Raw genomic sequence first — 13688 nt, 5'->3', positions numbered from 1 at the left:
ACAGGGCCACTGCTAAGAAGTCTCTGCACAAGTTATTTGGTTTGCAGGGGGCAGGTTTATACTTTTGGTGAAACTTAAAACAGAACTCCTACAGAATTAACTAATAAATGAGGCATTGATATGAGGGATCATTTCAGGCATTCTAGAATGAATATATCAACTATCATTAAAGTGGTAACACTTAACCAACTGAAACTGATTAAAATTATTTAACTGATTTATTAGAGTGATCCACAGGGGAGGAAATATTCCCAATAACATGGTGCCTACAGTGACATAACTATACATCATCACACAATGCGTGTGTGTGTGTTTTTTAAGGAGTGTGCCTTTTCTTTAAAACTATTGTTTTATTCATGTGTAAGTTTGATGAATTGATTTTTGGTTCCTGATTTCTTTAGAATCAGATAACAGCCTAACTGATCTGTAGAAAGGACGTTACGATCAGAAATACAGGCGATGTGTCAGGGAAGAGTTAGAAGTTTCCAGTTTCCCAGAGGGAGAAAGCATTCCCCAAGGGGGGGAGGATAGCAGTGAATCTAATAGAAAAGAGCAAGAGGAATAACAGGGAGGGACAGGATGTTCCCAGGAAAGGCAAGGGTTCAGTTCTAGCTCAGATTCGGAGGAGGGGAGATACAAGCCAGCTCTAGCCAGGAGGGTAGGAAAAAGAGTGGGAAAGCGAAGGGAAGGGCGCCTTCGCCATTTTGGGTGTGGCTGGTCATGGAGAAGCAGAGCTCAGAAGGTAGCTGAAAGAAGTGACTCTGAGGAAGAATAGTTAAAGATAAGGATAGTTTAAAAGTTTGTTTGTTAATACACAATAAAAAGTTATAAAAGAACAAGAAGCGTTTGCGTGGTGATCGGAAGAGGACAACGACCAGTCCTGACACAATGTATGCACTTTTTTAACCCAAGAAAATCTTGAATAAAAACAACTAAAAAAGAAAAGAGTAAGCCCTAATTAGAATGCAATAAAGATAAGGGAAAGGTCAACTAAGTTTCTTCTGTCCCTGAAAGACACATTTCCAAATGACTAAGCAGCCAGGGAAATCTTTATTTTACTCCTGCAAGTGTAAAATACACTTGCAGGAGTAAAATAAAATGTCAGTTGCCTTAAAATGTCTGAGTTCTAGTTTAAATGCCCACAGCTGTATCCAGACTAAGATAACTCATCTTAGGTCCCAATGAAAACAATGGGGAATGCTAGTCATGACTTAGGCAGCTGTGGGAAGGTCTCAGCAACAACTTCATGGGGGCAAGACCTACCAGAGAAGAGTTGCTGTCTCTGACACGCCACCAAGTCTGTGCAAGATTGTCTTTTTGCTAATAAAGAGTTAACTTCAACTTGCTGGCTCGCCCCTGTCTCCTGCTGTACAAAGGTGACTGTCACATTCGTTGCTCCACCCCAACTACCTCTGGCCCTGCCCTCCATTGGCATGTGGTCCCCAGAAGATTGCCTATGAGCTATTGTGGCCCTTGGGTTAAAAAAGGCTCTTCAACTTGGCATAAACGTTAATTACCTTCTCATAGGGTATCTGCAGAAGATCCAACACCACACTGTGAGCACCCATATTTTTAAGCAAGCGCTGCTGCTGATGACGACATTTTTTATTCTGGATGCACAGTTTGCTTAAGCGGATCAGAATCTGGTGATAAAAGATAATATGTACTGTACATAAATACAAAGCCAGGGGAAATATGAGTTGCTACCACAGTGAATATACCTAATTGATACTTTGAAGCATTTTATCAACATACCTCCATAACAATATTGTAGTTGTTGCTCTTGTTACTGTCAATCTGAGGTTTCTTGCTCCCATCCTGGACTGGACTTAAAATATTTGACTCCTATAATTAAAAAGATAGGGAGGGAGGGAAAAATTTAACTCCAAAATATTGAAGTGCAGTACCAACATGCATGGAAACCATGTAAAACAATCTTCCACTAACAGTGGGCAAATATTAACCCAAGGTGAGCTAGAGAATTAAAGTACAGAATTCAGAAGTAAATCCCACTGAGTTCAACAGGGCTTAGTACCAAGATAAATAGGCACAGGATCACAGCCTAAAATGCTAATGTGTCCAGCACAAAGAAGGTATGATAACTGTATGAAAATTGATATTGATATTGATAATATACTCACTATAAAATGTCTCTTCAATTTTTGTTATTTCTTGTTAGTATTTGGATTAGTTTTAGAATTTGTGTTATTATTTGCAGAGTGTTCATAGCAACTAAGCATTGCATATAACTCAAAATAATGATACATGCCCTGCCCTCAGGTTTACATATATGAGACTAGAGACCCAATGAAAGACAGGTGGAGGGAAAAGGTCAGAAGAAGGAAATCAGTCTGGGGATGTCAGAGCAGGGAAGAGGTGAATTTCTAACATGCACTAAATCCATCTTTTCCTTTTTGCTAGAAAAGAGGAGGTGCAGCTTTTCAGCAGCCTTTGAAGAAGAAGAAGAAGAAGAAGAAGAAGAAGAAGAAGAAGAAGAAGAAGAAGAAGAAGCAGCTAGCAGGGAAGCAGTTGAAGAAGGAGCAATAAGGGTTTTCTCTTGTGTCTGTGTGTTTCTTTGTGGCTGATTAGCTGTTCTCCCTGTGCAAAGGTCAGAGGGGGCAGGGTTTCTGTTGAGGAAGGTGATTAGCTGTGGGAGGAGCTTATCAGAGCTTGCAGGGCAGCGGGGTTTGATCCATCTTTTAGATTTAGGGGAGCTAGTCTCAAACGTTTGTTGGGGGAGACCTAGGTTTTTTGTGGGGGGAGTTATTTGTCCTGTCTTCACGCTTTTTATGATGGAGGACCGCTGTAGCCACCCCCAATGACACATTCTCAAGATGGAGGGGGAGGGAACAGCTGCTGTTGCCTGCGGTTCCTGTGCAATGTTTGCCATCTTGCCAAAGGTTGCAGGCAGCTTTACCTGCAGCAATTGCATGTTGATTGCCCTCTTAAAAGACAAAGTCCAGCAACTGGAGGAACGTGTAGCTACGCTCCAAAGAATTAGAGAGCTGGAGCTCTTCTTGGAAGCAACAGACCACACCGTCTCCATCAAGGAGGAGACAGGGGACTCCCCTGAGAAGGAGGCTAGTTCACCAACACAGGAGCCAGATATATGGAGAAACGTGACTCAAAGAAGTAGGAGGCCCAGGGTTCGTTCTGATTGTTTAGAATTACACAATCGCTTTGAGGTCCTCTCCCCTAGCATGGAAGACGAAGAGCAGACTCCATTTGAGGATCTCTCCCTCATTTCAGTCGATCAGGAAAATGAAGACGAGCAGCAAAGTCAGTCCTCAGGGAATGTGCAGGCGACCTTGGAACGGACAGCTAATGGAAGAACCCCGGCCAAACCTAAGAGGAGGCGTGTAGTGGTGATAGGGGATTCCCTACTGCGGGGAACAGAAGCAGTGATTTGTGGGCCTGACAAGATGTCTCGGGACGTGTGCTGTCTCCCCGGGGCTAAGATCCAAGATGTAACTGAACGACTGCAAGGAATCATAAAACCCACTGACAAATACCCCTTCCTCTTGGTTCATGTGGGAACCAATGACACTGCAAGCAATAGCCTCCAGAAGATCAAAAGAGACTACGAGGCTCTCGGCAGGAAATTGAAGCAACTAAATGCACAAATTGTCATCTCATCTGTCCTCCCAGTTGAACGACGTGGCCCAGGGAGAGAGGGAAAAATAGTGGAAGTGAACAGCTGGCTTCGCAAATGGTGTAAACAGGAACGGTTTGGATTCTTAGATCACGGACTGCAGTTTCTTGAAGATGGACTTCTGGCAAGCGATGAGCTGCACCTCACAACGGTTGGGAGGAATGTTTTTGCCAAAAATCTCAGAAACCTCATCAGGAGGGCTTTAAACTGACTAATGTGGGGGAGGGAGACAGTGCTCCTGAAGGTAGGAGCCTATCAATTAATGAAGATGATCATCCAAATGTCATAGACCAAATGGAGAAAACAGCACATGGACCTAGTGGTGGGAGGAAAAAATCCTTAAATAAGAGACACGGGGGAATGATTAATGGACTTCAATGTCTGTACACTAATGCACAAAGCATGGGAAATAAACAAGATGAGCTTGAGCTCTTGGTACAGCAAACTAAATATGACATAATAGGCATCACTGAAACCTGGTGGGATAAGTCCCACGATTGGAATGTAATAATGGGGGGATACAATCTATTTCAGAGAAACAGACCAGACAAGAAAGGAGGAGGAGTGGCGTTATATGTCAGGGATGTGTATACCTGTGAAGAGATCCAAGATTTAGATCCTCAAAGCCAAAGTGAGAGCATTTGGGTCAAAATTAAGGGAGAGAAGAATAGCAGAGATCTCATTGTGGGAGTTTACTATAGATCCCCAAGCCAAACGGAGGACATAGATGATGCCTTCCTGGAACAGATGGCCAAGCATGCAAAAGGAAGGGAGATAGTAGTAATGGGGGACTTCAATTACCCGGATATTTGTTGGATGTCAAACTCAGCCAAGAGCATAAGGTCAAACAGATTCCTCACTGGCCTTGCAGACAACTTCATTGTCCAGAAAGTGGGAGAAGCAACAAGAGGAACAGCCATTTTAGATCTGGTCCTAACCAAAGTTGATGATCTGGTTAGTGGGGTAGAAGTGGAAGGATCATTAGGCGCGAGTGATCATGCTCTTCTGAAGTTTACTATACAGCGGAAAGGAGCAGCCAAGCATACTAGGACTCAATTTCTTGACTTTAAGAAAGCCGACTTCATAAAACTTAGGGAAGTGCTGGGTGAGATCCCATGGACAGTAATACTAAAAGGAAAGGGAGTTCATGATGGCTGGGAGTTTGTTAAGAGGGAGATACTAAAAGCACAACGTCAGGCAATACCAATGAGACGGAAACATGGAAGGTGCCTAAAGAAGCCAGGGTGGCTATCTAAAGAACTTTTAACTGAGTTAAGATTAAAAAAGGATGTGTACAAAAAATGGAAAAAGGGGGAAACCATTCAAACAAATAGCCAGCACGTGTAGACACAAAGTCAGAAAAGCTAAAGCACAGAATGAACTCAGGCTTGCTAGAGAGGTTAAAAGCAACAAAAAAGGCTTCTATGGGTATGTTCGTAGCAAAAGGAAGAACAAAGAAACAGTGGGGTCACTTAGAGGAGAAGATGGTGAAATGCAAACAGGGGACACAGAAAGGGCTGAACTCCTCAATGCCTTCTTTGCCTCAGTCTTCTCCGATAAGGAAAACAATGCCCGACCTGAAGAATTTGGAGCAAATGATTCAGCAAAGGAAACACAGCCCAGAATAACTAAGGAGATAGTACAAGAATATTTGGCCAGTTTAGATGTATTCAAGTCTCCAGGGCCAGACGAACTGCATCCAAGAGTATTAAAAGAACTGGCAGATGTGATCTCAGAACCACTGGCAGTCATCTTTGAGAATTCCTGGAGAACAGGCGAAGTCCCGGCAGACTGGAGGAGGGCAAATGTTGTCCCTATTTTCAAAAAGGGGGAAAGAGAGGATCCAAATAATTACCGCCCAGTCATTCTGACATCAATACCAGGGAAGATTCTGGAGCAGATCATTAAGCAAACAGTCTGTGCGCACCTAGAAAGGAATGCTGTGATCACCAATAGTCAGCATGGATTTCTGAAAAATAAGTCATGTCAGACTAACCTGATCTCGTTTTTTGACAGAATTACAAGCCTGGTAGATGAAGGGAACGCAGTGGATGTAGCCTACCTTGATTTCAGCAAGGCATTTGACAAGGTGCCCCATGATATTCTTGTAAAGAAACTGGTAAAATGCGGTCTTGACTATGCTACCACTCAGTGGATTTGTGACTGGCTGACTGACCGAACCCAAAGAGTGCTCATCAATGGTTCCTCTTCATCCTGGAGAAGAGTGACTAGTGGGGTGCCACAGGGTTCTGTCTTGGGCCCGGTCTTATTCAACATCTTTATCAACGACTTGGATGATGGACTCAAGGGCATCCTGATCAAATTTGCAGATGACACCAAACTGGGAGGGGTGGCTAACACCCCAAAGGACAGGATCACACTTCAAAACGACCTTGACAGATTAGAGAACTGGGCCAAAACAAACAAGATGAATTTTAACAGGGAGAAATGTAAAGTATTGCACTTGGGCAAAACAAATGAGAGGCACAAATACAAGATGGGTGACACCTGGCTTGAGAGCAGTACATGTGAAAAGGATCTAGGAGTCTTGGTTGACCACAAACTTGACATGAGCCAACAGTGTGACGCGGCAGCTAAAAAAGCCAATGCAATTCTGGGCTGCATCAATAGGAGTATAGCATCTAGATCAAGGGAAGTAATAGTGCCACTGTATTCTGCTCTGGTCAGACCTCACCTGGAGTACTGTGTCCAGTTCTGGGCACCACAATTCAAGAAAGACACTGACAAACTGGAACGTGTCCAGAGGAGGGCAACCAAAATGGTCAAAGGCCTGGAAACGATGCCTTATGAGGAACGGCTAAGGGAGCTGGGCATGTTTAGCCTGGAGAAGAGGAGGTTAAGGGGTGATATGATAGCCATGTTCAAATATATAAAAGGATGTCACATAGAGGAGGGAGAAAGGTTGTTTTCTGCTGCTCCAGAGAAGCGGACACGGAGCAATGGATCCAAACTACAAGAAAGAAGATTCCACCTAAACATTAGGAAACATTAGGAAGAACTTCCTGACAGTAAGAGCTGTTCGACAGTGGAATTTGCTGCCAAGGAGTCTCCTTCTTTGGAGGTCTTTAAGCAGAGGCTTGACAACCATATGTCAGGAGTGCTCTGATGGTGTTTCCTGCTTGGCAGGGGGTTGGACTCGATGGCCCTTGTGGTCTCTTCCAACTCTATGATTCTATGAAGAAGAAGAAGAAGAAGAAGAAGAAGAAGAAGAAGAAGAAGAAGAAGAAGAAGAAGAAGAGTTGTTTGGATTTGATATCCCGCCTTTCACTCCCCTTCAGGAGTCTCAAAGCGGCTAACATTCTCCTTTCCCTTCCTCCCCCACAACAAACACTCTGTGAGATGAGTGGGGCTGAGAGACTTCACAGAAGTGTGACTGGCCCAAGGTCACTCAGCAGCTGCATGTGGAGGAGCGGAGACGCGAACCCGGTTCCCCAGATTACGAGACTACCGCTCTTAACCACTACACCACACTGGCTCTTTGATCTTTATACAGTGATACCTCAGGTTACATACGCTTCAGGTTACAGACGCTTCAGGTTACAGACTCCGCTAACCCAGAAATAGTACCTTGGGTTAAGAACTTTGCTTCAGGATGAGAACAGAAATCGTGCAGCGGCAGCACAGTGGCAGCAGGAGGCCCCATTAGCTAAAGTGGTGCTTCAGGTTAAGAACAGTTTCAGGTTAAGAACAGACCTCCAGAACGAATTAAGTTCTTAACCCGAGGTACCACTGTATTGTCTGAAATCTGGCATTTCTCCCTGAAATCCCACACAGTTACAGTAGCCATTATCCAGTATTTAGCACTAAGTATCTCTCCCTCTAATAGGAAAGTCAGGTGATAAGTGTCAATAATATTGGAACCTAACATGCATGTAAGAAGGAACCCAAGGTTTGCGGAAGGAAGGAAAGAAGGAAGGCTAAGAAAATAAAACTGTGGTGACAAAAACCCCTAAAACAGCCCAATGAGAACTGAGCATCATTCTAGTCAGTTGGAGCAGAAATACAGAAAAAGACAGTGGTGCACATGGAAGACAGTGGTGCACAAAGGGTACCAAAGGGTATTCCAGAGATGCAGTTATAGAAAGATAATCACACCATCAACAGAGCTGTGACATACAGCTGCATATCTTCTAGCCTTATGTCATGTGATAGACACTCCCTCATCATATCCTTCTAGGGAAGGGACCAGAAACTATTTGCATTCTGCTGGGAATATTTACATCCATACCAACTGAAAAGCAGTTGCTTATTCTCTTTGTAAAAGAAACATACTGCCCCCAAACTTGGCATGCTAGCTCTATATAGCATTCTCTTGCAGAGAGATTGAGTTGTTCCTTCTCCCTGCTTCAGCCCAGCATAGCAGCGTGCTCTGTTTCACAAAGGTCAGTACTGTAGAGGTTACTCACCTCAAGGGTTGCCATGAAAATCCGGACACAAAAGTGTGAATCAATCCACAAAAGTTGTTGAGCTTTTTTAATCTACACCACCAACATGGCCTGCCGTACGTCCAGATTTCCTCAGACATTTTAGCAACTGCCACTCATACGCTCCTTAAGGGGGCTGTGTCTGGGAAGTTCTAGACGTATGACAACCCAACTCACCTCTTCCTTCTAGTTTTAAAGGGTTGGGTTTATGGGTAGCTACCCTGTGTCTGCCCTGGGTAGCTTAGGGCACAATTGGTGTTAGGTGCCAGGCGTGTTTTGTGTCTGGCACGGGTCCAATTGTGACCACATGGAGATCTCTGGATGCCAGGCTGGCAACCAACATCTCCATCTTGCCCCTACAGAAGAGCTTGTTTATTGCATTTATCTCCCACCTTTTTCTCCAACGAGTACATGGCTGACCCCCCCCCTTCTCAGTTAATCCCTAAAAAGACCCTGTGAGGCAGGTTAAGAGGCTGTGGCTCACCTCAAGGTCACCCCATGAGATTTATGACTGAGCAAGTCACTTTGGACTTGCAGCTGTCCATGGAGGCGCAGGTCAATCTGGTATGCAAGTTGAGACCCTCCCTGCCCACAGACTGTCTTACCAGAGTGGTCCATGCTTTGGTTATCTCCCACTTGGACTACTGCAATGGGCTCTACCTTTGAAGGTGACCCGGAAACTACAATTAATCCAGAATGCGGCAGCTAGACTGGTGACTGGGAGTGGCCACCGAGACCACATAACACCAGTCCTGAAAGACCTAGTTTGGCTCCCAGTATGTTTCCGAGCACAATTCAAAGTGTTGGTGCTGACCTCTAAAGCCCTAAACGGCCTCGGCCCAGTATACCCAAAGGAGCATCTCCACCCCCTTTGTTCAGCCTGGACACTGAGGACAATGAACTCTGCATTTCAGCTGTTATCTAACAAGAGTTGTAAATATAACAACAGTCACCCTACAACATCTATTTGCATGTTAAGAAAGGGAAAGTTTAGTAAATAATGGATTCATGCCCAGTATACCTGAAGGAGCATCTCTACCCCCATCGTTCAGCCCAGACACTGAGGTCCTCCTCCAAGGACCTCTTCTGCTGGTTCCCTCCCTGCAAGAAGTGAGGTTACAGGTAACCAGGCAGAGGAGCTTGGTAGTGGTGCCCGCCCTGTGGAACGCTGTCCTATCAGATGCCAAGGAAATAAACAACTTCTGAAGGCAGCCCTGTTTAGGGAAGTTTTTAATGTTTGATATTTTATTGTGCTTTTTAATACCCAGCCAGATGGGGGGGTATAAATTATAAATTGTTAATTACTACTACTACCACGCAGTACCAGCACCTGTCTTTTTTTGTTAAAAAGTGTGGCACCAAAACAACTTCATGGTGAGTACCAGTACCTGTTTCTTTAGAAAAAGAAATTGCCAGCAGTGTTGTTTTTCTAGAAAAAGAGGTGACAGAACCCACCACAAACACCTCCCTCATTCTCTTAGAATGGCAATGGTGTGTTGGGTTGAGTGAGTGAGAGTGTATTCTTTCATTTCCAGAAATAGAAAGAAGATTTAAGAAGCAGTGAAGTGCTGGAATGTTTTCTACAGATGGACACATTCTATGGGAATCATTTTCTGAACACGCACAGTTCCTACAGGAGACAGAGAGCTGTTGTTCAGTTCTGTATTATCTCCCTAGCCTGCAAGATGTAGGAAAGAAGTTTTGCAGTTGGTAAGTGTCAGGGAACTGCCATCGGCTCAGGGGTGAGAGGGGTGGATTACAGAGAGCCCCCAAAGATCGTGGGAAGCAGCACCTCCTCAGCGGAGGAGAGTAACCACGCCTCCAGTGGAGAGGAGCTTCAGGGCTCAGAGGAGGCGAGGCAGGGTCAGGACACCTTGCCTGAGCAAAGCGGGGAGGAGAGAGGTCCTCTGTTACCCACATCTGTTACCCACGTCCTCCCTGCGCAGTAAGCTTCTGCGCCGAGAGGGGAAGCGCAGATTGGGTGTCAATAAACTACTCTGCTGGGGAAGGTTTAAGGACCGCCCACTCACAGATTCTGCCAGTGAATGAGCGAGCCACGGAATAGTGGCGCTCTGCATGGTGAAGGGTCTTTGGCACCAAAAACGTGGCTTTACAGCCGACCAGGGAGGCATTTCCCTGATTGCTCTCGAGTAACCCCCTGATATCCTTACAGTAAGCAAAGCTTGGACTTCAAGTGTAGCAGCTGTAGTAGATGCTTGAAAATAGGAACAGTCATGCATTTTAATGCCTGCCAAATAAACTAATCACTTGACTGATCTTTACTGCTTTCATGAGTGTTTTATTGCTTTCTGTGGGAAACTTGATCTCTGATATGTTTTGAAGCAGCTGCACAATGCTGATTACTCGGCTGATTTTAGGGAGCTGGCACATGAAGCGAAAGTGTGCTTTTATGATCTGAAGATCATAAATTCCTCACATGGCACCCAACCGAGAGGTGCCGAAACTAACTTCTAGCAAGTTCTGGCTGTAAAAAGCCCTGCCCTCCAGCTGCTGCTGCTGCACTACAGCTTCCATCCTCTCTGTTGGCCATGCTGAGTGTGTGTGGCTAATGGGAGCTGGAGTCAATAGCCTCCCCTAACAATTGATAGGACCTGGGTGTGGTGAAGAGAAGTTCCAGCACTACTGGATGTTAATAATAATAATAATAATAATAATAATAATAATAATAATAATAATAATAATAATAATAATAATAATTTATTATTTATACCCCGCCCATCTGGCTGGGCCTCCCCAGCCACTCTGGGCGGCTTCCATAAAAACCAAAAATACAATAAAATATCACACGTTAAAAACTTCCCTGAACAGGGCTGCCTTAAGATGTCTTCTGAATGTCAGGTAGTTGTTTATCGCCTTGACATCTGCTGGAAGGGTGTTCCACAGGGCGGGCGCCACTACCGAGAAGGCCCTCTGCCTGGTTCCCTGTAGCTTTGCTTCTCGCAATGAGGGAACTGCCAGAAGGCCCTTGGCGCTGGACCTCAGCGTCCGGGCAGAACAATGGGGGTGGATACGCTCCTTCAGGTATACTGGACCGAGGCCGTTTAGGGCTTTAAAGGTCAGCACCAACACTTTGAATTGTGCTCGGAAACGTACTGGGAGCCAATGCAGGTCTTTCAAGACCGGTGTTATATGGTCTCGGCGGCCGCTCCCAGTCACCAGTCTAGCTGCCGCATTCTGGATTAGTTGTAGTTTCCGGGTCACCTTCAAAGGTAGCCCCACGTAGAGTGCATTGCAGTAGTCCAAGCGGGAGATAACCAGAGCATGCACCACTCTGGCGAGACAGTCCGCAGGCAGATAGGGTCTCAGCCTACGTACCAGATGGAGCTGGTAAACAGCTGCCCTGGACACAGATTTGACCTGTGCCTCCATGGACAGCTGTGAGTCCAAAATGACTCCCAGGCTGCGCACCTGGTCCTTCAGGGGCACAGTTACCCCATTCAGGACCAGGGAATCCTCCACACCTGCCCGCCTCCTGTCCCCCAAAAACAGTACTTCTGTCTTGTCAGGATTCAACCTCAATCTGTTAGCCGCCATCCATCCTCCAACCGCCTCCAGACACTCACACAGGACCTTCACCGCCTTCACTGGTTCTGATTTAAAAGAGAGGTAGAGCTGGGTATCATCCGCATACTGATGAACACCCAGCCCAAACCTCCTGATGATCTCTCCCAGCGGCCGCATGTACATGTTGAAAAGCATGGGGGAGAGGACAGAACCCTGAGGCACCCCACAAGTGAGAGCCCAGGGGTCTGAACACTCATCCCCCACCACCACTTTCTGAACACGGCCCAGGAGGAAGGAGCGGAACCACTGTATAACAGTGCCCCCAGCTCCCAGTCCCTCAAGACGGTCCAGAAGGATGCTATGGTCGATGGTATCGAACGCCGCTGAGAGGTCCAGCAGAACTAGGAAACAGCTCTCACCTTTGTCCCTAGCCCGCCGGAGATCATCAACCAGTGCAACCAAGGCAGTTTCAGTCCCATGATGAGGCCTGAATCCCGACTGGAAGGGATCCAAATGGTCCGCTTCTTCCAGGCGTGCCTGGAGTTGTTCGGCAACCGCTTGCTCAATCACCTTGCCCAGGAATGGAAGATTTGAGACTGGGCGATAGTTGGCCATCGTGGCCGCATCTAAAGATGGTTTTTTAAGAAGCTGTTTAATAACCGCCTCTTTCAGCGGGTCTGGGAAGGCTCCCTCATGGAGGGAAACGTTCACCACCCCACGAAGCCCATCGCCCAGCCCTTCCCAGCTTGCTTTTATTAGCCAGGATGGGCAAGGATCCAGGAGACAGGTGGTTGGTTTCACTCGTCCAAGCAGCCTGTCCACATCCTCGGAGGTAACAGATCCCACTCAACTTGACCAGACAGAACTCTTGCACTCTCCCGCCCCGGCCCTGCTCCCACGGTGGAGTCTACTTCTTCCCGAATCTGAGCGATTTTATCTGCAAAAAATTTTGCAAAATCATTGCAGGAGAACATGTGGCCCGTACTGGGCCCCGATGTTGCAGGTGGTTCCGCTAAATTGTGAACCACCTGAAAAAGTCTCCTGCTGCTGTTTTCTGCAGATGCAATAGAGGCGGTGAAGAAATTCTTCTTCACCATCGCTATCGCCACTTGGTAGGCTCGACGTTGAGCTCTAACCTGTGTCCGGTCAGATTTGGAATGAGTTATCCGCCACCGGCGCTCTAGCCGTCTCAGCAATTGTTTCATCGCCCTCAGCTCCGGGGAAAACCACGGGGCTGTCCGGGCTCCATGCAATCGGAGAGGGCGCTTCGGAGCCAAACAGTCAATAGCCCTGGTTAACTCTGCATTCCAGCGGGCCACCAGGGAATCAGCTGAAAGGCCATCAACATGGGATAAAGCATCCCCTACCACTCTCTGGAAACCATTTGGATCCATTAAGTGGCGGGGGCGGACCATCCGAATTGGTCCCACCTCCCTGCAGAGGGGAAGGGTTAACATCTTGTGCCACCTGGATCTGGTGCTCAGTAATGCAGGTGCAGGGGCTTCTATTCTTCTATTCTCATGAGGCCAATGAAGGCCCAGCAAGTCAGCAAGAGTGCTTGGGAGAGACGTTAATCCTCACTGTTCCCTCAGCAATGCCTTCCCTCCAGGAACCATCATACCTTATTTTATTTTATTTATTAAGTTTATATATTGCCCTTTATCATAGCACGTTTTACAGTTTAAAAATACAAAAATAATAAAACAATAACACACACAGAGAGAGAGAGAGAGAGAGAGAGAGAGAGAGAGAGGCGGAGAGGTAGAGAGAGAGAGAGAATTTAAAAGGCTATACATTGTTTAATCAGCCAAAGGCCTGGAAGAAGAGGAATGTCTTCGCCTGATGATGATCACAGGGTCTGGGTCAGTTCATATGGGGAAAGGTGGTCATTGAAGTATTGCAGGCCTAAGGCTTTATAAGTCAAAACCAGCACTTTGAATTGTGCCAAGAAACTAACTGGCAGCCAGTGCAGTCAGGCCAGAATCACCCAAACTGTCTTGCCCAAACTGTCTTGCCCTGGCAAGTAACCTGGCTGCAGCAGCTGAAGCTTCTGCACCATGTGGGGC

At 46.2% G+C, this 13688-nt stretch overlaps 1 protein-coding gene across 7 annotated transcripts in view; it reads right to left on the bottom strand.

Moving 5' to 3' along the window:
* Positions 1–13688, bottom strand: part of ITPR2 (inositol 1,4,5-trisphosphate receptor type 2) — a 387592-nt gene that overhangs the window by 211190 nt on the left and 162714 nt on the right. For all 7 annotated transcript variants that reach the window (XM_082240062.1, XM_082240063.1, XM_082240060.1 and 4 more), the window contains 2 exons: positions 1756–1845; positions 1518–1643 (listed from right to left, as the gene is read on the bottom strand). In XM_082240062.1, the coding sequence (XP_082096188.1) occupies positions 1518–1643; positions 1756–1845 (216 nt within the window). The remainder of the gene's footprint in view (positions 1–1517; positions 1644–1755; positions 1846–13688) is intronic.

Source organism: Podarcis vaucheri (genome assembly GCF_965113315.1).
Source record: "Podarcis vaucheri genome assembly, chromosome: 10".
Classification (NCBI taxonomy): Eukaryota; Metazoa; Chordata; class Lepidosauria; order Squamata; family Lacertidae; genus Podarcis; species Podarcis vaucheri.
Note: the sequence above shows the minus strand (reverse complement) of the source record. Positions and strands in the feature narration are given on the sequence as shown.